Source organism: Odocoileus virginianus, chromosome 6, assembly GCF_023699985.2.
Source record: "Odocoileus virginianus isolate 20LAN1187 ecotype Illinois chromosome 6, Ovbor_1.2, whole genome shotgun sequence".
NCBI lineage: Eukaryota > Metazoa > Chordata > Mammalia > Artiodactyla > Cervidae > Odocoileus > Odocoileus virginianus.
Genome location: NC_069679.1, coordinates 26,599,515 through 26,624,039, shown reverse-complemented (window position 1 = coordinate 26,624,039; position 24,525 = coordinate 26,599,515). Strand labels below are relative to the sequence as shown.

The following is a 24,525-nucleotide window of genomic DNA, read 5'->3' as shown; positions in this document are numbered from 1 at the left end:
AGTGCTATGAGCCATCAGTAGGTAAAGAGCCCATCCCCTATAAATGGAGCTGTTGAACACAGAATTAAACGGTATGTTTTACTGAGCAACTCCCATATTTATGAAACATCAATAGTTCTCAAATTTATGTGAAAAATAAATCACTTGAACATGGTGTTGAAACAGATCACTGGGCCCTACTGCCAGTGTTTCTGATAAAGTAGGTCTAGGGTGAAACCTAAGAATTTGCATTTCTAACAAGCTCCCATCTGCTGCTGCTGTCCAGAACCAACCACACTTTGAGAACCATTGGCTTACAGGGACCTTGTAAATTCTGTGACCTCACAGTAAGAGTTAAAAAAAGACATGGGTGTCAGACATTTTTGTTTTTTTTAAATCACTGTAGTGTCTACAACCAGCACTATACACTCAGAGATTACCAAGTAGCTAACTACTATAACTTCTTTTTTTCAGTATTTTTTAATTAGGTCTCAGCCTTCAAAATTGGTATTTTGAGCAAAAAAAAAAAAAGAAGAGATAAAACCACCTGATGGTGCGTGGCCCTCTGTTATTGGGTGCCTTGTGGTTACAAAACAACTTCCCTTCCTATGTTTTTGAAGGTGGTAGAGAAACTCCTTGAGTTGTGATCTCTTCACCAAACCCAGTTCACCACAGATGCTTGTCTTTCCCCTGTAGCACAGCATGCAAGGTCTTAGTTTCCCGACCAGGGGTTGAGGCCATGCCCCTGATGTGGAAGCACGAAGTCCTAACCACTGGATCACCAAGGAATTCCTGGCACTCTGGTCTTTTGATATCAGGCCCAGGCTTTTCACCAAATGGTGGAAATTGTGCTCAGAGTTGACATAGGCAACAAAACTGTACAGGTGAACGCTTGACATCTCAGGGTCTGAGCTGGGAGTAGTCAGGTCGTCTTTAGGACCCAGCGGTCTCCAGGAAGAGGCAGGACATTCCTAAAAGCAGCAGTCTGAGCCTGCAACTCTGGCTGTGGTGGGCCAGTCCTCTTCCTTCTGCTGCTATGGTTCTGGTAAATGCCTTCTGGGACCATAATGTTAAAGGCAGCTTCCTAGACTTGGGGGTGGCAGTTGAGACAAATGGGGTTCCAAGTGGCTCCTGCAGAGGCCTTGAATGCTTGAACCCTCGCAGCCAAAGCACGGGGAGTGAGTGCAGGTAAAGAAATGGGGTGGGTGTCTGTCCCAGGATCCAGATCTCTGCTGGGGAAGGAGGGACAGGCCCTGGGTCTCAGCATGGCATGAGGACAGAACCACCAAACCAAGTGGAGAGAAAAATGGGGTCCCTGCAGGATGGACCTCGGTGCTGTGCCCAAGTCATCCACTGGGAAAAGCTCTCCGGGGAAGAAAAGTGAGCACACAGCACCTCTACCCCACCCCAGTGGGCCTTTGGCAACCAGAGTTGGCTTGGGTAGCTTCCAGGTGCTAGTATGTCCCAGCTAGGTGGGGATAGGGGTGTGGCTGCAAGAGGCTCTTCATCTGCCATCCTGTTAACACATGTGCCCTCTCCCACCCTGCCATCGCCTCGTCACCTTTCCGGTGCAATTCTCTGCTCCAGCTTGTGGTCTCAGGCACCATTTCCCCCATCCTCGTCCTTGCTGCCACCGGCTCCAAGCCCCTGGGACCCAAGCATCACCATCCTGCCTAGCAGCTTTGAGCCAGCCTCCCCCCTAATTCCCCCAGGTGAGCTCTGAGCTCCTTCCTTCTCCTCCACTCTCCACTCTGTGTGGGGTCCCTCAGGCTGGGGCAGGTGCTCCTGACCCTTTCCTCCCTCCCTGCTTTCAGGCACGGAGGGGCGTTGGCTCTTCTCCATCTGCAGGGCCAGGAGCTGGCTTGGGCCCTCACACACAGTGGGCCCGGGACCACACTAGCAGCAGTGTGGTGGTAACAGTGGGGGCCCCTGGGACTCTGAGCAGTTGTGGTAGGCATGGGGTGCTGGCCAGCATCTGTACAGAATAGATACTGGCAGAAACAGGAGTAGATGTGGGCAGCAGCTCCAAATCTGAGGTTCTGTGATCTGGGGAACTAAGGGTACCTGTGCTCCACTTTGAGTCTTGGTGTATCCCGCAGTGACAAGCAGCTTTGTCCCTTCTTCCAGCCAAACTCTGGAAGGGGTGGCAATAGTTGCCACCAGGTTAGGTATACCCAGGAGCCTGTTTCTGCCAAGAGGAGTGTTCATAACCAACAGCTGCTGCGAGAGGTGGCTTGAGCCTCCCTCACCATCTCCATTAAGCCTCTTGAAATAAGTGCAAAATCTAATTTTATGGTGTGCATACCTAGTCTCCCCATTCCTTCAAAATACACTACATCCCCTAAGTCCCTCAGATAAGAACTTCTGGAACCTCCTCTATCACTAATCTCTACCTTAGGCGGGCAGGCCGAGGACCAGTGGTCAAGGACCAGGGACTCAGAGCCCGCATTCCGCAGGATCTCAGCCCATGGCGCCTCCGGCAGCAAAGGTGCCGAGAACCACCTATCACTGGCACATGGAATCTTCGTCTCTGCCCTTCTCCCCCTTGCGGGAGAGCCGTCTTACATCCACATCCTCGTGGGGCAGCTGGAAGAGGAGGCCTGTCTGGAAGGAAGCGGAGCGGCTCAAGGGCCCCAGAGCAGGAGCTGGGTAGAGGGGGGGCGTTTCTCGGGGTTCAGATCTCAACACTGGGAGGGGAGGGCCCGGGCCTCCACCGATTGCAGCTCCGGACGCCGGTGGGAGAGTTTCGGAGCCGCTGAGGAGAGGGCGGCGACGAATGGGATTGACGGGGTCCCAGGGTCCTGGCGCTGGGCAGGAGGCGGCGGAGGTGGTTGGGGCACCACCTACGTCTTTCCGGTTCGTGCTTCCCTCGGCGCAGGCTGCCCCGGTCTCCAGAGCTAGGCGTTGGGGTCCTTCCCACCGAGCGCGCACCCACAGGATCTCCTCGGCGTCCCCAAAGCCCTGGGCCTGACTGCGAGCCCCTACCTTTACTCTAGTCCCTGGGGCGCGAGCCCTGGCCCAGCGCCCGGCTTCTCATTCGACGGCTGGAGGGCGAGCCCCTGTATGTCGCTGCCGCGTAGCTGCGCACGGGTGAGCCGAGGCCGCTGCTGGTGGCGGCCGCAGGAGGCAGTCGGGCGTACTTGAAGCGGCAGGACCGAGGGGGGACTCAGACCACCGCCCAGAAACTAGAGAGCCGCTCGGTGGCGCCCAGGAGCAGCTGGAGAGGCGGGGCGGCAGGTGAGGGCGCAGGCTGCGGGGATGGGAAGGCGTGCTTCCAGTCCCCGCGGCCAGCCACCCCGTGTCTCTCTGTAGGTGCAGGCGGCGGCTGAACATCGTGGGCCCCCTACAGTCCCCGCCGGCGGGTCAGCGAGGAAGGTGTGGGGGCACCCAGGGCAACGCGGAGGTCTGGGCTAAGCTTGGCTGGGTGGCAGCCGGCGGCTTCGCGGGAGGCGGTGGGGGCCGCGACCGAGAGGGGCGGCGGCAGCGGTTAGGTGCACCCTTGGGGAGGGCAGCGGGGCAGCCCTGAGAGTGACTTGAGGTTACAGCCTTAAGGACAGACCTAGTCCCTCGGAAGACAGTTGGGAAAAGTGTTGAGCCCGCCTTCCAGGCCAGAGCAGGTAGAGTAGTAAATATCAGAAAAGGAGGTCGGGTAAGTTGCAAAGCACATGTGCAGACTGGACTCCCTCGATTTTCTTTTACATCCAGGATCTTTGTCAGCACAAGTCCGATCCTTGATCTGTAGTAGTCCCGGGAACTTAGAGCTGGCTGCGTTAGCAAGCTGAGCTGGGAGGCAGAAAGGCGGGGGTAGTTTAAGTCAGCAGTTCTCAGAGTGTGGTGGCTGAGCCATTAGCACCACCTAAGTTGCTAGGTATACAAATTCTCAGCCTCCCTCCAACCTCCTGAATCAGAAGTTTAGGGGAGGGGCCCATTATCTGTGTTTTAGTCAAGTCTCTAAGTGATTCTTATACACTCCAGAGTTTGGAAACCACTGCTATAAAGAAACAGAGCCTTCCTGTCTATCTGGGCAGTACTGTTCCTAAGTACTTTATACACACTATCTCCATTATTGCAGAAGTAGAACGTGTGGGTTGGGCCTCTTCCATTTTATAGTTGAGAACATGGCATTAGAGAGGTTCAGACAGACAAGGAGCCAGCCAACCTGAACCAGGCTTTCAGATTCCAGCTATTATTTCTTCCCACCTCTCTGGCCCCTCAGCTCCCACCTGCCATCTGGCAGCACTCGTACTGTGATGTGAATGTAGACAAGGCCGCACTGGGGTTTCCACGGGGAGTCTCCGGCTTCCCTGCTGTATAAGCCAGCTTCCCATCTGTGAGGAGCCGTGTGCTCCTCTTCCTTCCTCCATTTCATAGCCAAACGCTCTATCTCAGTTTCTGGCAGGGAGTAATGCCTCAGAGACTGACATTCCCTGGACTGATGAGGAAAGGGCAGTATTTGTCATACACCCCAACAGTGAGTTCTGCCTGTAGCTTCTGGCAGGTATCGGCCCCATCCCCCACCTTTCAGCCTAGTCTAGCCCTTTTCCTCAGCCCCTCCCATCTGACCACCAGCTCTGCCCTGTGAACTACCCGGTTTTGCACAACTCAGGAATACTTGCGAGCTGGGCTGTCACTTGTGATGCCAGAATGGGGGCATTCTGGTCTGCTTGTCAAATTATCTCTTGCTCTGAATTCTCTTCAACAACCTGCAAGCTCAAGGATCCCAGAAAAGGAAGCATACAAACTTGACAGAAGTCCCCCCAAACTCTCCCACCCTCCCTAAATGCCTGGCATTGCTCCTCATTCCAAAGTTCAGGGCTAAAATTAACCACGAAACTGGAAAAGTACATACGCCCCCACCCTTACCCAGCAATATCAGTTCTTTTACTCATTGTCATGGGGAGTCACAGAGAGGTGGAGATTCGACTAGACCTCAATTGCTGTCTTTGCCTTTTGAAGATCTGCCAATGCCAGGCCGAGCTCCAATTGGCCAACTGCCTGTGCCCAGAGGGCATGGAGCTGGCTGCAGATAACGTCACCTGCATGGGTATGTCCTGCTTGTGTCTGAGGTCTGGATTCATGGGACCATGGGAGGGGAGGAGCAGTAGGGCACTGGGAAGCATATCTGCTGTGTGCCAGGCACTGTGCTGGGTGTTGGGCAGGGGATTAGAGGTGTATCAGTGCATGCTCTACCTTCACGGAGCATGTAGTCTAGTGGTCTAGTGTGGTAGGGGAGATCCCAATCACTGTCTCTCTATATACCTATATTTATATCTAGATATCTACATATATCTTGTAGTGACAGTTGCCATGGGAGGTGTAAAGTGTCTTAGGGGTGATGAGGAGGGAGCAGTTGCATTCATTTAGGATAAGTGAGGAAAGCATCATGGAAAAGTGAACACTCAAGCTGAGTCTTGAGGCATTACTAAAAGTTGGGGTAGACGGAAAGAGAGGAGTTTCCCACTGGTGGACCTGCCCACCCCCTCAGGCCTTTTGATTCTGATGGTGGCTGTGGTGGTGACCTTGACACTGAGCCTTCCTAGGGTGTGTGGGGTCCTGATTCTGGGCACAGAGCACCCAGCAGGCATGGCTGATTTCTTCACTGAGCCAACAGGCTTCTGTGGGGTTCCAGGGGCAGATAGTTGATTCCAAATTTGCTGGCATATTGAGTGCAGCACTATCACAGCATCATCTTTCAGGATTTGAAATAGATCAACTGGAATTCCATCACCTCCACTAGCTTTGTTCACAGTGATGCTTTCTAAGGCCCACTTGACTTCACATTCCAGGATGTCTGGCTCCAGGTGAGTGATCACACCATTGTGATTATCTGGATTGTGAAGACCTTTTTTGTACAGTTCTTCTGTGTATTCTTGCCACCTCTTCTTAATATCTTCTGCTTCTGTTAGGTCCATACTATTTCTGTCCTTTATGGAGCCCATCTTTGTATGAAATGTTCCCTTGGTATCTCTAATTTTCTTGAAGAGATCTCTAGTCTTTACCATTCTGTTGTTTTCCTCTATTTGCACTGATTGCTGAGGAAGGCTTTTTTTTTTTTTATCTCTCCTTGCTATTCTTTGAAACTCTGCATTCAGATGGGACTGTCTTTCCTTTTCTCCTTTGCTTTTCCTTCTCTTCTTTTCACAGCTATTTGTAAGGCCTCCTCAGACAGCTATTTTGCTTTTTTTTCATATGTTTGCATGGTCTTAATCCCTGTCTCCTGTACAATGTCACAAACCTCCATCCATAGTTCATCAGGCACTCTATCAGATCTAGTCCCTTAAATCTATTTCTCACTTCCACTGTATAGTCATAAGGGATTTGATTTAGGTCATACCTGAATGGTCTAGTGGTTTTCCCTACTTTATTCGATTTAAGTCTGAATTTGGCAATAAGGAGTTCATGATCTGAGCCACAGTCAGCTCCCAGTCTTGTTTTTGCTGTCTGTATAGAGCTTCTCCATCTTTGGCTGCAAAGAATATAATCAATCTGATTTCAGTGTTGACCATCTGGTGATGTCCATGTGTAGAGTCTTCTCTTGTGTTGTTGGAAGAGGGTGTTTGCTATGACCAGTGCATTCTCTTGGCAAAACTCTATTAGCCTTTGCCCTGCTTCATTCCATACTCCAAGGCCAAGCTTGCCTGTTACTCCAGGTGTTTCTTGACTTCCTACTTTTGCATTCCAGCCCCCTCTAATGAAAAGGACATCTTTTTGGGGTGTTAGTTCTAAAAGGTCTTGTAGTCTTCATAGAACCTAGAACCGTTCTCTGCCAGGAGAGAAGTGGCAAACTGCCCTGAAGTTCTAAAGAATAGAAACTGCTGGGGAGGCCTGAGAACAGTGTTTATTTTAATGGGCATCTGGAGAGGTGTCCTGGGCAGGGGGGCAGGTCAGGGCGGGCCTGATGGGCAGGTAGAGAGTATGGCAGTGTTCCTCCCATCCTTGGTAAACCAAAAGAAGTGGCAGGACCCGTGGTGGATGAGGCTGCCCGGCTTTGAGCTTCAGATCAGCAAGCTTCACATCTCCACCATGAGGACAATCCCCAACCCTTACTACTTCCAGGTGAGGCTTGGCCCAGCCTAGTCCCAGATGCTGCCCTCGGGGCTTATGGAGGTTTCCTCAGCCAATTTCATTCTGCTAAGCTGAATCCTCTACCTCCTTCTGAGAGCCTAATGCACTCTGAATCCCCAGCCTCCATCCTGCTCCCTGCTGTGGTGAATTATGGATCCCAGTAAGCATCTGGTCCAAACCCCTTGTATAGGGGAGATGGAGGTCAGAGAAGCCCCAAAAGGGGAAGTAACCTGGCAAAGTCAGCTATCATCCCAGTTCTGGGATGGTAGGGACCCTAAATACGATTCCTCTGGCATAAGGATTGTCTTCATCCCAGAGCGTCTGCAGGGATCTAAGGGAAGACTTAGCACAGAATCCCACCCCACCGCCTTACCCAACACTTGCCCTTTCTTCTGCCCTGACTCTGCCCTGGTCACCGTCACCCCTGCAGAGCTTGTCCTTGGGGACACGCCATGATGCAGAGAGCTCAGACCCTCAGAGAGGGCCAGTTGGGCATATGGAGGGTGAGCAGGGGGACAGGGGAGGTAAAGGAGGCTCTAGACCCTCAAGAACCCTTCCCCAGACCCAACCACCCACTCCCCTTCAATCTGCCTTTCTGCAGAGCCCTGGCCCGTGGTGTCTTTGGAGAGGCCTATGAGGGACTGGTAATTGGCCTTCCTGGGGACCCCAGCCTCCTGCAGGTGACTATCAAGGTGAGAGGGGTGGGGCTTTTGACAGAATAGAAGAGAAGAGTCTCTGACGAAGGAGTCATGGCTGGAGATAGGGTCAGCCTGCACTCTTGAAATGTCCGGGGTGCTCAGGAGCTCTGTTGTCTTCCTCCCCAGTGAAAGTCACTCAGTCACGTCTGACTCTTTGTGACCCCATGGATAGTCCATGGAATTCTCCAGGCCAGAATACTGGAATGGGCAGCCTTTTCCTTCTCCAGGGGATCTTCCCAATTCAGGGATCGAACCCAGGTCTACTGCATTGTGGGCAGATTCTTTACCAGCCGAGCCACCAAGGAAGCCCCTCTCCCCGACTAGACTCTGCCAGAACCCTGCTGTCCACTGGATGGGCTGGATTTCCTCACCGAGGCACTCATCATGGGGCACACCTGGGGCCAGGGGCGAGGGTGCAAGTGGGAGGGAGGCACCCAGACTCGCCTGCAGAAATAGCTTCTCTTCACCCTGGGGCTGAAAGGTAGCAGCTTTAGGGACACAGAGCTCCTCTCCAGCCTTGTGGAGCCTAGAGCATGGTTTCTCTCCCTGCTGGTGATGGGGTATGTGCACCACCGACTCAGCGAGTTCAGCCATCAGAGCATCAGAATACTGTGAGTACATCAGGGCTACCTCTGGCCTAATTCTGCTGGAGTTGGTGTCTGGAGGGGACATGAAGGGTTTCCTGAGTCAGGTAAAGACCTGTTCATGGGACCCCAAACCTGTATGGTCTGATGTACGTTCTGCCTGACCCAGGCCCAGCCATCACCTCTGGCCATGCAAGACCTCCTCCAGCTGGTTGGGACATAGCTGAGGGTTGCCACTACCTGGAAGAAAATCACTTCATCCACAGGTCGCAAGTGATCTAACCCTAGGGACCGCCCATCCTGCTCCCTCCCCAAGGAATAGCCCTTTTAAAGAGAAGATCAAGGCTGGAGTTCTGGCAGTGATTTTTTGCCTGACTCTGCTGGGCCACCAGGAACTGCCTTCTGAGCTGCAATGGATTCAGCCAAGTGGCCAAGATTGGAGACTTCTGCATGCAAGCAATATCTACAGGTGTAGGACCTGGGCATGTGGTGCTCCAAGGGAGTTTACTAGCACCTTCAGACCATTTGAACAGCTCATCACTCCATTCCTCCCTCTTGTAGGGCCAGTTATTACCACAAGGGGGGCCCCCCAGAAGCCTCCCTGGAGGGCATCTTTACATCCAAGGCAGACTCCTGGTGATAACATGCACTCCACTACCTTGGGTCACCTCATGTGAGAGAAAGGGAAGCTGTTCCTGATGGGCTCCACTGTACTCAGTTCCCGCCACATGTGATGCAGGTCTTTAAATGCTGCTCTGGGAGATCTCACTGGGCTATATACCCTACCCTGGGTGCACCAGTCAGGAGGTGCTGACTGTCATGGGGTAGGAGGGTGGGGGATGGGTGACCCTCTCAGTGTGAGTATGAAGTGTTGTCTTGAGTGTTGCCAGGGTTGGCAATGAACTCCTCTCCCCAGGTACTGTATCCCCAGTGTTAACAGCATCAGCTGAACCTTGTCCTCATTTTGCCAGCATCTTGGAGCATCTTCAGTACAGCACTCAGGTGTGCCACCTGACCTGCCCCAACCATCCTGGACTTGGGGACCAGGAGGGAAACCATAAGACAACACTGTGAGCCCCACTCCTCTACCTTCCTATTAAAGAACCCTGTTGTGCTGAATTCTCCCCTTTCAATGGAATTAACCCATCCTGGAGGAGGAAGGGGCTGGGGAGCCTGTCTTTGGGGGGCCTAAGATCTCCACAGGCCCAGGAACTGAGTCTAGGGAGCTTGAAGAACTGGGGAGGGAGCCTCCTTGGTCCCCAGCTGTCCTTTGGCCTCAAGTCCCCCGAATCCAGGAGTAACCAACCTTGGAACCTTTGGAATCTCACCTGTGGTTCCTGGGTGCCACAGGGTCCTACGGGTGAGGACTCTGGCATTGATGGTGACAGTTCCTCCCTGCACTCCTCCCCAGGCTTCTAGGTGGCTTGTGGCCCACGCAGCCTCTGTCCCCTGCAGTCTGTGCTGCATGTCTAGGCCTGTCTCAGGGCTGGCCTGGCACCATTGAACTCTCCATCCTGGAAACCAGTCTCAGGCCTCCTGGGCAAGAGCCTGGCCACTCCCAGCCTTTGATACTGGTTCTAGAGGCCACCCCCACCCACAAGGTGTAGGTGGGGAATTGAAATTGCCTTCTGCATTTCTCTGGATTGCCCTTACCCCATTAGCATTCTCCACCTGGGCAGCCCCCAACGCTACACATGCTTCTAAAAAAGAGCTCTTCTCATAGACCACAGTGATCTGAGTGCACCTGACAGACGCCAGGGAACCAAGAAAGAAGGGACCAGAGGGAAGGAGGGGATGGAGCCAGAGTCAAAGCTGGTGTCTTTGAGTTTTATTGGGAAGGGGAGTCCATTGTAGTGTGGGAGTTCAGACCAATAGCTCTAGTGCCTGTGAAACAAAGTTCTTTATCTGGCTTCTCCGGAGAGGTATGGAGCCCCCTCAGAAGAGCTGGGCTGAAGAAGAAGCCACTTACCCCACTCTCCTCCTCCCTCCCCCACTTAGTGTCATCGGCTCTAGGAACACTGGGGCTTGTAGGGGGCCAGGCCCTGCGCGTGCAGTGTGTCCCACAGTGGTTGGCACTTGTCCCTACAGGGCCGTATGCACTGCCCCGCATTGCGGGGTTTCCAGTCTCTCTTGCCTGCATGCATGGTGGGGACGCAGGCGCAGCTCCATCTGTCAGACCCTCAGGTCAGCAGGGACAGGGGCCCAGCCTCATCTCTCGGCTAGGCTGGCCAGGATGCCAATGAGATTGTCCAGCCCCAGCAAGTAGCCGTCCTCTCGGTTGCCCTCTTCCCAGGGCCGCCGGTGGTCCAGGGTCTGGCCGTCAGGGAGAGGCGTGGTCTTGCCAAAATCGATGAGCCACACGCCAGCGCGATGGCAGTGATCATGCACGAAGAGGAGCGAGCTGCCGATCACCTGCGAGTCCCCCACCGTCAGGCTACGGCTCTAATCCGGAGAAGCCCTCCACCCTCTTCCCTCACAGACCACAGACATGTGAGCCTGCCCCTCTTACCTCGTGCCTCCTAAAGAACTCAGAGACTTCCAGAGTGTCCCGGATCTGCTGCAGGCGGTTCAGATACCTCCTCTGGAGAGGGTGGAGAAGAGGAGGACAAATTAAATACCAACTGAACCTCTGCGATTATGAGATTATGAAGAACGCCACGATGCATGTTTGGCTTGGCAAATACCATGGTGAGGAAGGCGCAGGCCCCCACTTGGCGTGCAGCCCAGAATTGTTGTAAAGCAATAACAGCGCAGTGCGATAAACACTGGGATGCGGGTTACGTAGGGAAGGGTGTTGCGTCAGATGACCTGAGCTGGGGGCACCCCTTGGTATCAGGCTCCCCAGCATCTCAGGGTCCTGGGATCCCACGCTCACCAGCACTTCCGCATCCCCTTGCACAAATTCCTCAAAGACTCGGATCACCTGCTCCCGGCTTCGCGTGGTCTTGAAGTCGGTGCTGCAGGAGCCGTCGGCTTTCTGTAGAAGGTGGGCAGAAATCGTCAGGGGCCACGTGTGTGCCCAAAGGGAGAGGATCTGGCTACAGCAGCAGTACCTCCCAGGACGTTGAATGCCAGGGACGGCGAGACGGCCGCCAGAGGGTGCCTCTTCCGGGGGCAGTAGGGGTGGGAGGTCAACACGGAGGGCAGACACAGCACAGTGGGGCTGGGGCGGAGGAAGGGCCCGAGAAGTACAAAGCGACGCGGGCCTGGCCCACCTTGATGCCCTCGATGCGGAAGCCGAGAGTGGTGCTGGAGCTGATGCCTTCTCGCCACTGCATGTAGCGCGGCTTGGTGACCGCGCGCTGCGCATGCTCCTCCTCGGTGGGTGCCTCAGGGTCTACCGCGAGCATCTTCTTGTACATGTCCTTCCGCAGCTTGGGCCGCTCGCGGGCTTTGGTCAGCTCCTCTTCCAGGTAAGTCCTACGGAGGCGCAGGCAGCGGCGCGGCGTGAGCGGGCGCACACCCGGACCTCGTCGAGCACTGCCTTGGGCAAGCGTAGAGCGCTCGATCCCGCCCTGGGCCCTTTACTGGTTTCCAGCCGCCCCGCGGGGCACGCGTACCTGACGCCCATCTTGCAGTCTAGTACGCAGGGCCCATCGAAGCCGTCGAGCAAGTCCTGCAGCTGCAGGTAGCTCTCGCCGTCGCGCTCCACCACGCCGTGGAAGGCGGGCACGCAGCCGCGTAGCGCATCCGCCATGAGCCGCGCCAAGCAGTAGCGCTCCGGCTCCGAGCTGCGCTTGAGGATCAATCCGCTGGTGCCCGCTGCCTTGAAACTCCCTGAGGACAGACCCTGGTTAGTGCCGCCTAAGTTCCTTCCTCCCGGCCTCCGCCCCCGGCACCCGCCACGGCCCCGTGCTCACCCGTGTGCCCTGCCAGCTGCACCCAGGCGTAGCGCTTCTTGAAAGGGCTCATGACCGGCAGGTTCACCATGGTCCGAATCTTCTGCCAGTGGCTTTTCTGAAACCGACACGACCCCGGTCTGCCAGTCAGCATCTCAGCAGTACACAAGCCCTCCTTCCTCTGGAACATGGTTTCGCCCCGTCCCACCCTACCCTGAGCAGCTCCTGCCTGGAGCTTCAGCGGCTCATTCACTCAGGGAAGTTTATCGTGAGCCTGTGTGGCGGACCCTGAGACAAGCACCTGGAGATGACAGATATCCAGTGTGCTGAAAGGAGCCCCAGCCTTAGCGTCAGAAAGCTCAGTTCTGCTGCTCCACAGCTGCATGGACAGGTTACTGAACTGCTCGTCGAGGTTTTAGGACTTTTGTGAGGAAGACAGTCTCGTGATGTTAAAAAAAAAAAAAAAATGCAGATTTTCAGGTCTACCACAGGGAAATTCTGAGCATTGCACTTTTACCAGTGCCTTGGGATATTCTGGAGCTTGAGAAACCTCTGAGTTCAGTTTCTTAATCTGTAAAACGGGGAAATAAGTAGTAAATAAGACTTGAGTGTAAATAAGGCTTAGTAGTAAATAAGACTTGAGTGTGACACCACCCACCCCCTGCCCCATTCCTTGGTGTGGACCACTGCCTGCACAAATCTGGATTATCATTTAATACCTGGGACAGTTGGTTCCTCTCATTTAGGGAAAAAAACAAACATGGAAACAAATCATTACACAGGCCCAGGGCAGGGAGGCTAGCCTGGTAGGGCCTGAAGAAAGAATGGCTTGGTGTTCCCCAAGGCCCTCTTCCTATCCTTGGATGCCATCTCACTCCCTACCAGTTGACAAGGCCAGGGTGCCCCAACCTGGACCCAGAAACCTGGGTTTTGAAAATGGAATACAGAGAGGAGGGTCTGTCATCTTAGATGAAACTGAGAGGGAAATAAGAGATTTTGGTGTACCTTTTGCCTCTTGACCATTGCGTCTAGTCTGAGATCATCTGATACTCTGAACCTTTCCTCTTCCCACACCAAGCTCATCACTCCTGTGTCTACCCACTGGAGTGCACAGGTTTGCTCAGACCTGAGTGTGTCTGCTGCCTCCTTCCAGGGCGCCTGCCTTTTAGAGGAATGACATGTGTGTGCCTCCACAGGGCTGGAACCCAGGAATCCAGTTCTTACTCAATTCACTAGAGTGAGAGGGAGAACTGGGGTGGAGGCTTAAGCAGAGGAAGCTGCTGACTATAAAACCGCTTTTCATGGGGAGGAGATGGGAGTCAGTGACAGAGTACTGGAGGGGGAGTCCGAAGTTGCTTCCAATCTTGACTCTGTCACTTTCTAGCTGAGTGAACTCAAGTGAGAATTTCATCTGTGTGAGCCTGTTTCCTCTGGACCTAGCTGTTGCTATAACACAAGCCACCATTTACTGACCGCCCACTGCATGCCAGGCTTCTCATCTCCAACAGACAGCATTGCTCCTGCTTTCTTCCCGAAGTCCCTACATGGCACAGTAGGGTGTGATCACGTGTCCAATCCCCAGGGATCTGGGGGTGTAGCCAGAAGCAGCCCACTAGAAGCATGACATCTCTTTCAAAACTCCCTTTTTCACTCTTTAAATACATACAAGGTTTGCATTATGCTGCATAATAAATCCAAGTTTTATTATAAAACTCTCCCACCTCCAAAGCCTCAAATAAAATTCCAGGAGGATGTATGTGCCAGGTACATTGAGTGGCACATCCTATACCCTCTTCCCCCACACTCAGTTTGAAATTCATGATGCTGCTGCACGTGTACCATAAGTGCTTGAGATGGTAACTACTGCCATTTTACAGAAGGCAATCAAAGTCCAAAGAGTTAACATTCCTGCTATCCCTGCTTCCAGCTGGCCTCCCAGTCTCTGCCCTAAGCTCAAGTTCAAACCCACCCCTATGTTCCAATTATTCCAGCAGGTTCCAGAGGTCAAATGGACCCTGCATGAAAAAGAGTTTTGTATAAGATGAAGCAATTTGCAGCCACAAGGTGGTGTGTTTTGATCTCTGGGGAAACACTGAAATCTGCCTGGGGACCCCTCTCTGTTGGCTGGACACCTTTAGTTTATCCAAAGGGATGGGTTTAGTGGTGGGGCTTCGGGAAGCTTTAGGGACTTACTGGCAGAATTTGGGGGGACAGTGGGGCCAGAATGGACTTCATTATAGGGTTCATCTAGTTCCATAGCTACCCCAGTAGAAGATGGAATCAGCCTTGGGTTAGGTGAGATGGGAGAACTGCATCATCCTTTCTTCTGTGATCATGTAGGAACAGTGAGTGAGGCTGGAAGGTGAAAGGTAGACCTGGTAGAAGAGGATTTAGTACCTGCAGTCCTGGGCTACTGCCTCTTGAGTGATGTGTGATAACATAGCATTGACTTGCTCCCAAACTGAGATAACATCGGGTTATCTCTCCACTTTCCCCACCCCAGTTTTGTGAGATCATATCAGCCAAGAGCAGCAAAGACTAAGGTTGTTTCCAGCCATGTGGGTTACAGAAGGCTTTCAAACCCATTATGCCATTTGAGCCCTCCCAGCCACCTTCTGAGGTTGGTTGGTAATGACAGGATTTAGTTCCTCTGCCAGTAATGGATAGGGTCAGATATGGAAGGAGTTGATGCAAGCGTCATGGAATTCTGCCATCTTCATCTAGGGAGCTACCTCCCCCAGGGAACATAATGCATATAGAAAGATGCATATATCCAGAATGGTTCTTGGGGAATCATTCTTTGGCGAGTGGGTGGGGATTTTGGCACATGAACAACAGCAGGGAAGATATTTTTGAGCAGGTAAGGCTTTTATTGTGTGAATATCAGAAAGCAGATTTATTATGTTACAGAGTGAAACCTGGCTGAAAAAAGGGTTAAAACCCCATCGCCTGGCCAGGCGAATAGAAGTCTGAGAAAGCATCGCACAGCAAGAGGCTACTCAGACACCTTGGGACAAAAAGCTCAGGAGAGCTGACCATGTGAGAGTCTTTGATGAAGTCACAAGAGGACTCTCTGATAATTCTTCACCCATGAGGCTGGACAGGGAGCATCTCTCTCTGGCAGAGCTTAGCTGAATACTAGCCTCAGACCCTCCTTTGTCTGAGCTCTATTTAGAAGCCCTGAGGATTCCAGCTTCTTGTATCACACCAGACACTCTGTGTATCTTCTGCCAGAAGTCCTTTGCTTTCTTTGTCTTTGGTATTCATCTCCCCTCTTCCTGACTTCCATGCCCTACCTCCAGCCATCCAGACTCTGGCTAAAGCTCTCTACCAGCCCAACCCCCTTGCCATGTTCCCAATACTTTATCAAATAAGCACTCCTGGTGGTGGTGGTGAGAACAATCAGTTTAAATTTATAAAATGATTTGCACCAAGGTATAAGTGACCCACGACTTCACCCTCCCAGGGGCATTTGCTTTTTAAAAAGGAAGTCTGTTAACCTAAATTCTGCTCTATAATTAGTGAAAAGTGAAGTGTGGGAGTTCTGGGCCCAGGACAGGATCGCATCCAGGTCTCCTTACCCATCCTGGAGAACTGAGAGAAGAAAATCAAACAAACAAGAGTCAAACAACCTCTCTTCTGCTAGAGCAACACCCCCAAAATTGTTTTAAGAGCCAGACAAGACCTAAGAATGTCATGCCAGCTGCCCTTGGGGACAGGCCCCAACTCCTCTCTTGGCCTGTATGGTTTTTCTTCCCCGTGACTCTTCCCTCTACCGTAGGAAAGGAAGCAGGAAGGAGACAGGCTGCCCAGTCCCAACTACCTTGAGGGGAAGCCCAGCTCCAGGCTCTGGGCACAGTGTGCGGCTTCTAGAAAGAAAAGGTGAAGGATGTACAAGCCTCGCAAAGACTTCTCGCTATTCACATTATCCACCCAGGCCGGAGTTGTAAGGGGCTGGAGAGCTGAGAGTTGAGGAGTGCTGCCGCAGCACCCTTCTCCCAGGCGCATCCTTCGCGGTCAGCCAACCTATGGGCTCTGCTTCCTGCCTGGGGAAGCCCTAAAGGCAGCCTAGGCGGGCGCGTTGTGCGGCTCCGCGAGGCAAAGTCCGAGCCGGGCCCTTCCAAGCGGACGCAGGCGGCCTCTGTCAACAGCCCCTAGCTTATCTGCCACCGCCGTGGCTGTTTGCCTTCGGGGAGGCCCCGGCGGGCTGGGGGTTGGGAACGCCTGGTACTCGCAGCCTTGGAGCTGGAAGGGCCCTCCACGGCCATCTGCTCCAGCTCCTGCCGCGCCGGGTGACAGGGAGGCCCAGAGTGGGAGAAGCCAGCCGAAGACGCCCAGGGCACAGCTGCAACTGGTCCCCGGAGTCTTGACCCCAGCTGGCCTGCCTACGTAGTAATCAGTCCTGGGCCGCAGGTCCTCCTCCGCCTTTAGGAGGAAGAGTGAAGCCGGGGGCTGCCCTCGTGGCGCCCTGCCTCCAGCGCCCGCCTCTCAGCTCTCAGAGATTTCAACGGGGGAAGCGTTGGGCACACAGTTACTGCTCTGGATTTTCGGGGGGTGGGGAGGGAGGAGTCCTTTCACTGCCCCCCATCACCACCTTAGACACCCTCGGGCGGCACCGCCTCCTTTCTGGGACCAGGGTTACATCAGAAATGTCAGGTGTCAGAGGTACCCTTACCCCTGGGGAGGGGAGAGGGACTCTTCGCACCCTCTACCTGGTGTCGGGGTGGGTTCCTGCTCTATGAGACTTTTTCCTTTTCCCTCTTGTGTCACAAACCACGTCGCCTTGAGGATAATGTAAGTCTCAGGGGTTAGTGAATCACGGAGCCACTGCAAGCCATTACAGTGACTCTCGCGCCTTGTCCAATGCGAGCGCGGGGGGAGCCTAGGTTCCGCAGGCCCGGCCGCCCCGGCGCACGTCCGCGGCTCTCACCGCCCTTCTGGGCAAGCCCCGAGCCACCAGAGCCTGAGAGCGCCCTCCGCCTCTCCCTCCACTCCAGGGACACTTGCATAACGTGGATCTAGAGCAACTCCTTCCCGTTGACCGCGGATAGTTATTTAAAGTGTTTGGCCTTGATTAAAACAAGGGGGACAGAACGGCTATCCTGGGCGCGGCACGACCCGGAGGGGCAGGCACGGGGAATGACTGCACCGCACCCTAGCCTGGGTTATCAAAGGGTCAAACCTGGCCCCAGAACATCCAGGCTACCGGGGGCGGAGATCGGCAGGCTGGTCCCACCCTCTCAGCCTCAGTTTACCTCCCCCCACCCTCCCGGGCCAGAATTAGGAGCAGTAAAGCGGAGGAGGGCAGCGTTCCTCTGCCTGCCTAAGCTCGCTGTCCCGCGCCCCTCCCTTCCCCGCGTCCAAGCCTGGTGCGGGCGCCGGGAGCAGACGGCAGCAGTTCGCGAGCGGAGCCTGGAGCTCGGCTCCACTCCCACTCAGGAGAGGGAAACCGTGGCAACGGCGGGGGTGGGGCCGCGGCGCGGGAGAGGGGGCGACAGAGAGGGAGGCTCGTCCTCCGGTCTCGGCGAGAGTTCGCCGGGCAACGCTAAGCCCCTCCGATCCCTCCAGCCATCTCACGGCCGGCAAGTCACGCTGCCCCGCCGCCCCACCGGTCCCCGTGGCCGGTCTCGGGGATTCCTCACTCTCTCAGACGCCCCAGGGCCCGGGTCGCGACTCGCCTGTAGAACTGGAGTAAAAACTGTCAAGGCGAAGGGTTGGCCCGGCGCCTCCCACCGACCCCACTGCCAAAAGAGGGAGAAGGGGACTCTCGGGGGAGGGAGCTTAGGGCGGGAGTTGGTCGGCAGAGAGCTCCAAGCAGGTCCCCGCTCCGGCCCCGCCCCGCGGCCCGTACCTGACCCACGTCCTCGCCCGCTTCCAGCTGCACGTTGCCGCGGCTCCGGCTCTCGCTGTCGCTCAGAAGATCGTCCTCCGAGTCCTCGGGCAGCGACGAGGAGCCAGTGGAGGAGAGCGACGAGGTGGAGAGGCGGCGCGGCTGCTGCAGGTGCGACGAACCCACGGCCGGGAGCCAGTTACCCTCCGGCTCGGGCGGCCCGGGGCTGGCCGGGGGCACGTCCGGCTCCTCGGCAGTCACAGTCAGCTGCGGGATCACTGGGGCAGGGGGAGCCCGCGGAAGCCCGTTGGGGACCTGTCCCCCTCGCCGCTTGGCCCCGCGAGCTCGGGGCTGCCCGGCGGCGGCGGCAGCAGCGACCGCAGCGCAGCGCGCTTCGAAAAGCAGGCGCAGCTCCCCGACGCTTCGGCGCGGGGCCCGCTCCAGCCCGGGGCTGCAGGGCACCGCGCCTCCCGGCCGCGCCATGCCCGTCGGGCCCCCGGGCAGGGTCATTTCCCGGTAACAGAGCCGCGGCGGAGCCCACCAGCCCGCGGCGCGGCGGGCACTGGAGACGCTCGGCGCCCCCGGCTGGAGACTGCCCCGAGGCGGAGCCTGCGCCGCAGCCCGCCTGGGCCCCGCCTCGGCCGCGCCCCCCGCCCACTCCTTTCACTTTCAGAGAAAGCGCGGGCCTTCCTGGGCTCTTGCCCAGTCGCGAAGGCTCCCTGTTGCTCCGGGGGTGGCCGGGAAGCCCAGGCCTCCTGGATATACAGAAAACCCGGGCCTGGCCCTCGCGGCCTCTCAGTGCCCACCTTCGCTCGGGAAGGTCGGAAGGATTGCTCCGCCCTACGCCGCGCTCAACACCCCAACTCCACAGGGATTCCTTCAGGAATTCCTCCAGGGCAATTCCAAGGGCCCTGACCCCGCGGGGGTGGAGCTGGTCCAGCTTTGGCTCTGGCACCCGGTCCCCTCGGGCTCCTTTCCTCGGTGAACCCATTCTGGGCTAAGGCGCCCAGGTCTCGGGGGCTTTTCCCCCTTCTTCGGCGCGGAGTTCAAGGCCTTCGGCTTCCCCAGGAAGCCTCACCCCAGGGCGTGTGCCCAAGTGGGGACTGCGTCTTGGGAACGAGCTGAGGCTTTCCCCACTCCCTATCCCCGAGGCTGGCAGAGTACAAGGTCAGGGGGCGGGGCCTGGATCTCTCCACGTTTTCCTGGCTGAGACCCGGGGAGCATCCCAGGCTGCTGGCTGGCGGAGGCTGGGGTGGGGGCGGCGAGCTCTTGTTCCTCCTTTCCTTTTGGAGTTTGGGGCTTGGAGTCTACTGTGGGGCTGGAAGTAAGTCATTCCTCCTCCTTGAACTGCTGATTTTTCTTGACAGGGTTCTTGTCCTCCTCACAGGATTGCTGTGAGAATAAAATGAAAGATGTGATATCTCGTAATGGTAAGAATAATTTTAGTGTGGGCGGGAGAAAGAGCCAGCCTCAGGTTCACCACACTCCAGATGTGATTTTAGGCAGTCTAGTCACCGTTCCAAGTCCATTTTCTTACCTGTAGATGTAGGTAAACCTCACCTGACCCACAGAGTTGTGGCTGTGAAACTGGGACGAAAGTGCTGATGTTGGAGAAGGAGCTCATACACCACAGCGTGCTCATCAGTAGCATCTTTGTGGTAGATCTTTGGCCACTTTGCGTGTTAGTGTCAACGGAGCTGCAAAGGCTGCTTTGTGTAGAATTCAGCATTTCACAACATTTCCTGTTTTTTCTCTGAATGCCACGAGAGAGAATCTCTCATTGGGGATTATGATGCCTAGAGATTACTAGGGGACCTGTGGGGATACAGCCCTCAGAAGAATGGCCTCAGAGGTGATGAAGACAGAAAGGAACTCATCTCCTTTCCTTATCTCCCTTCATCCAGAATTCAAGAATGGCCCAGGAGGAGAGAAAAGGAGGGTTCAGAGAAACAGTGGGCACCTTCAGCAAAGAAGAAAAGGGAAACTCCCTAGGGAAGATGGATGAAGAAAGACTGAGTGGAAGAGTGGGAGGAGGGAGGAAAAGTGGAAGAAATGAAGGAGTAAGAGAAAAAAGGAAATACAGAAGTCTGAATATTCAAGTCCTCTGTGGAGAACCTGGAAAGCCACATGGCTACCTTCTCTGGGGCACAGAGGTTTGGAGGAGCCTGGGTGTTTGTGTAAGGGGTGTCCTTGAGGGCTTGAAGGACCAGAGACACCTATGTCTCCTGCACTCATTTCCTCCCCTCCTTCAGAGCTCCCCTGGTTAGGGGGGAGCTGGGAAGGTAGTACCCTCAGAGAGGGGACTGGGGGCAAAACCAGAGTGGAGAGAGCCAACAAGGACCTGTTAGAACTGGAAAGGCGGGAAGGGAAGTGAGAAGAGGGAATATGCAGCTCACTCCTGTGTGGCAGTCAACGGATGGGCAATGCTGGAGGCACGAGCAGGCTGGGAGCCGGTGTCATCCTGACTGCCACAAGGAAACTCGGGGCAATTCCTTTTTCTTGTGTCAGGAATTTGCCCAAGGCAGGCAATCAAAGAAGAGCTCTTTGCCATACCTGCTCAGGCCTTCCTCCCTGGAAAGGTAAGGACAAACTTTGGAATGGGTATTGAAATGAGTTAATTTCATAGATTTTCAAGTACATTTATATGCCTCTATCATCCTCACAATACAGCAGAAGTAACAGAGGTTAAATGATTCAACCACGGAGGTTAAGGCACTTGTGCAAGGTCACACAGTTAGGTGGTGGAGTGTGTCCTAACTTCTATTTTTGTGCTATGCCCAGTTTCTTAACATCTTGTAGTTCAGTCCCTAGATCCTTATCCAGTGAAGGCAGAGTCTGCCTCCACCTACCTACCACAGGCAGAAAACCTAGGCACAATCCTGGGGCAGGGTGGAGGGGTCCCAATGCAGCTGTGGGACAAGGTCAAAGGGTCTTCATGTCCTCCTAGTTGAGCCAGGAATGACCTTTCAAATGCTGGAATTCTGTTTTTGTGCCTCAGCTTTCCCAGTCTTTGAAGTTGAGTAGATGGATGAGTTAGAGGGGTGTGGAGAAGGTCAGTCTGACTACAATATAGGTGTAGGAATGGCCTCTTGTATGATGCAAACAATGGATGTGCGGGGGCCAAGAAGATTGTTTCAAGGTTTTAATGGTCCTTAGGTGGCTGATCTGAGATTGGCCCTGAGAATCCCTCTGCCTTATCCACAAGGTCAGCTACATGTCTGAGAAGAGAACTGGTCCTTCTTCTTGTGGCTTCTTTGTTCAGGGATCCTCCTATACCCTAGATACCTGCATCCTGGGGTGTCTGAGTCTTCATCCTTCTCTGTGTCCTTTAGGACTTATCAGGCATGGGGGCTACATCCCTCCTGGGGGTAACTACCCTGGGGCACAAAAGCTGGGGAAGGGGTGCCTAGAGATTGAGAGAGAGGTTTCTGGTTTATTCCTTACCCTGCCTCACTTAGCTCTGTGCCTCTTATGCAACTCACAGTACAGGACCATTGGCCCCAGGGGCAGGAACAAGGTCACTACTCACCATCTCTATGCCAGTTTCTGCTTCCCAAGACCCCTGGGCAGGGCCTCTCACGTTAGAGACAGAGGATGAGTGGGCCACCTGTTTTTGTTTTTTTTTAAATTTTATTTATTTGGATTTGCTGCACAGACTTTTTCTATTTGCAACAAGCAGGGGCTACTCTTTGTTGTGGTGTTCAGGCTTCTCATTGCAGTGACTTCTCTTATGGAGCATGGGGTCTAGGCCACCGGACTTCTAGGCAACCAAGTAGTTGCAGCACTTGGGCTCAGTAGTTACGGCCCCTGGGCTCCAGAGCACAGGCTCAGTAGTGATGGCACACAGGCTCAATTACCACTTGGCATGTGGGATCATCCCAGACCAGGGATTGAACTCATGTCTCCTGCATTGGCAGGCAGATTCTTTAGGACTGAGCCATCAGGGAAGCCCCCACCTGTTGTTTTGAAAGCCTTTGCAGTGAGAGCTGAGCCTCCATGGGGTGTGTGAGAGTGTGTGTGTGTATGTTGGGAAGGTGGTGGTGGCATATTTTCCTTTAGACCAGGTGGTACAGGTTCTCATTCAAGTCAACAACTCCCAGACATGCTCTGTGAGTCTTAGTGTCCTCCAAGGAAGTTTCTGACCCCAAGATTCCAATAATCTGTGACCTATGACTCATTTGTCATTTATAGAGCAAATTTACTTTCATTAAGCAGTGGCTATGAACAAGGCATTGTGGTAGGTGAAAGGGAACAGGAATGATCCCTTACTAGGGGTGGTGGTACATCATTTTACGTTGTCTTTTGGAGGAAGGAAATGAGAAAGGACACAACAGAAAACAGGCCCCAGGAGATTCTGTGCTTCCAATGCAGGGGGCATGGGTTCCATCTGTGGTTGGGAAACTATGATCCCCACATGCCACACAGTGCAGTTTTAAAAAAGAAAGAAAACAGGCCCCAGGATGCTAGAAGGCTGTATTTATTGTTTCCAAGGAACTTTCAGTGAGACCTTGGTCTTCCACTGCTTCTTGCAAACCATTCATTCTCCAACCCTGGTCAGTCTGAAGCCCTTTTCTGCCCAGAGCATGGTAGAGGCAGTGCTGAAGGGTGTGCCAGAGCCAGGGTTATTGCACATGGGGAAGAATTGGTGTTCTTCTTCCTCCTGGAAAGAGGAGTGAACAGCCATCTTCACTTGACAACCCCAGATCCTTTTCCTTGCCTCTGGGTTTCTCCTCCCCATGCAATCTCTGACCCCATAATTGATACAATTTGTGGAAATATCCTGGGAATATCTTCTGATAAAACTTGGGACCTATCAGCATTCATTGACTCACCACCCTTTGAATCATCCTCCTCCAAAACAGTTAAAATGTGTCACCACACCTGTGTATGCTCAGTAAGAACATTTTCTCTCCTGACACACTTCAGAAACAAGGTTTCCCATCCCTCCCAAGAGCCTGTGTTCCTGTGGTTCCCCCTCCTCCCTCTCTCTAAAACTCAGAACACTTAGAATCTCTGCTAGTGGCCAAGGGGAGGCAGAGGGGACTGGTAGTGTCTGAGGTCAGGGATGCAATCTTTCTCTATCCCCCACATCCCTACCAGGGTACCACCAGATCTTTCTCCGCTCCAGGTGGGCGCATCCGCTAATTACATTCGTGATCTCTGTCTGCCAGCGTGACCTCCTCCCAGGGTGCGCAGAGAGCCTCCAGTGGCCAGGTGGAAACAGGAGCCACTGGGAAGCGGCGCGCAGGCCTCAGGTCCGTGGAGCTGATGCTTGCTCCTCCTCGGCATCAGTCGCCGGGGCGCCTCACTCCACCCGCCAGGAGCACCGAGCACTGAGGCCCTAGCTCCCAACGGCGGGTGGAGGGCGGGTGTGGGGGTGCTTGCGCCCGGCCGGGGTCCACGGTTGGAGACGTGCATGGCTAGCGCATGCACGGGCCGGCGGTGTGGTCACCGCCCCGTGGGACACTCGGACGTGGATTCCAAGGTCACTGAGGTCGCGAACGGGCGAGTGGCGAGTGGGCTAACGGGGCTGTGAGGGCATAGCTCCCATCTGCCACAGCCGTTTTACTCGCGGACTCAGGTTAAACCCATAGGACGGACAGCTTGGGCTTCTACTACAGGCGGCATGGCACCACCACATCTCATTCCCGAGTGCGCTGCGGTCTGGGGACACGATAGAGGGGAGTGGCGGGGTCAGAAATCCCAGAACGCAGTCAGCTGGGCTCGCCCCCCTTTCCTCCACTGCGTTTATTGGGCGTTAATTAGGTCCCAGGATGGAGGTGGAGACTCACAGGTAACAGTACTACAGCGTGGCGTGTGCCGCCGTAGAGAAGCTTAGGTGCTCCCAAACCGGAACGGGAAGGGGCCATCAGGGAAGGTTTCCTGGAGGAGGTGACCTTTGAGCGTTTGAAGGGTGAAGAGTAGTTCTCCAGGGAAAAAATCGATGGGGATAGACCTGGGCGTTTCAGGAGAGGTGGATGTGTTTATGGCTGAGCCAGATGTGTTCTCCGCATGAATTTAGCGACACAGGGTCTATGTGCACGCCTGGTAAGTCAATTCAGTTGTGTCTAACTCTTTGTGACCTCATGGACTGTAGCCCACCAGTCCATGGGATTGGACAGCTCCTCTGTCCATGGGATTCTCCAGGCAAGGATACTGGAGTGGGTTGCCATTTCCCTCTCCAGGGGACCTTCCCGTCCCAGAAACTGAACCCACGTGTACTGCATTGCAGGCAGACCGTTGAACCACTGGGGAAAATGCAGGGTCATGGACAGCTAAAACAGACAAAAAATTGATATCCTGAAGATTCTTAAGTCATCATGAAACAGATCAGAACTTGGTTGAACTTCTTTACACTCATTTTCCAGTTTGACACGGTTTTTATGTTTTAATTACTCTCCGTGGTGTTGGAGAGGTGAAGCCTCACAGTCTTTCTGAGTCCCCTGGGGCAGTGGTGAGGTGGAGGCCTTTGGAGCCAGTGAGGGCTGGGGGCAGGATGCTTTCAGACCGACAATCAGTAAAGAGGGTGT

General features: G+C 54.5%; 2 protein-coding genes, 1 long non-coding RNA gene and 1 pseudogene across 4 annotated transcripts; 2 read left to right on the top strand and 2 right to left on the bottom strand.

Moving 5' to 3' along the window:
• The first annotated feature begins 1,438 nt into the window (after window positions 1-1,438).
• Window positions 1,439-3,505, top strand: LOC139035534 (leukocyte tyrosine kinase receptor-like; annotated as a pseudogene).
• Window positions 3,506-7,753: 4,248 nt separating this feature from the next.
• LOC110127402 (leukocyte tyrosine kinase receptor) lies at window positions 7,754-9,745 on the top strand. Its single transcript, XM_070468542.1, is given in 10 exon segments — window positions 7,754-8,463; window positions 8,496-8,538; window positions 8,541-8,599; window positions 8,687-8,771; window positions 8,774-8,795; window positions 8,888-8,967; window positions 9,069-9,150; window positions 9,208-9,328; window positions 9,429-9,465; window positions 9,468-9,745. Coding segments are annotated over 10 exon segments (966 nt in total). The 5' UTR covers window positions 7,754-8,304.
• Window positions 9,746-10,139: 394 nt separating this feature from the next.
• Window positions 10,140-18,606, bottom strand: ITPKA (inositol-trisphosphate 3-kinase A). The gene is made up of 7 exons (XM_020877606.2): window positions 18,017-18,606; window positions 12,187-12,283; window positions 11,887-12,103; window positions 11,542-11,746; window positions 11,202-11,303; window positions 10,836-10,907; window positions 10,140-10,738 (listed from the first exon to the last, which is right to left on the bottom strand). Exons 1-7 carry the CDS (start codon window positions 18,503-18,505, stop codon window positions 10,535-10,537), a joined length of 1,386 nt encoding a protein of 461 aa, XP_020733265.1. The 5' UTR covers window positions 18,506-18,606; the 3' UTR covers window positions 10,140-10,534.
• A 3,850-nt stretch (window positions 18,607-22,456) lies between these two features.
• LOC110127386 (uncharacterized) lies at window positions 22,457-23,780 on the bottom strand. Of its 2 annotated transcripts, none has more exons than XR_002310762.2 (2): window positions 23,093-23,780; window positions 22,457-22,655 (listed from the first exon to the last, which is right to left on the bottom strand). It is a non-coding gene; the product is annotated as an uncharacterized lncRNA (long non-coding RNA). The 2 variants fall into 2 exon arrangements; XR_002310763.2 differs by having other exon boundaries at window positions 23,145-23,780.
• Between the last annotated feature and the right edge of the window lie 745 nt (window positions 23,781-24,525).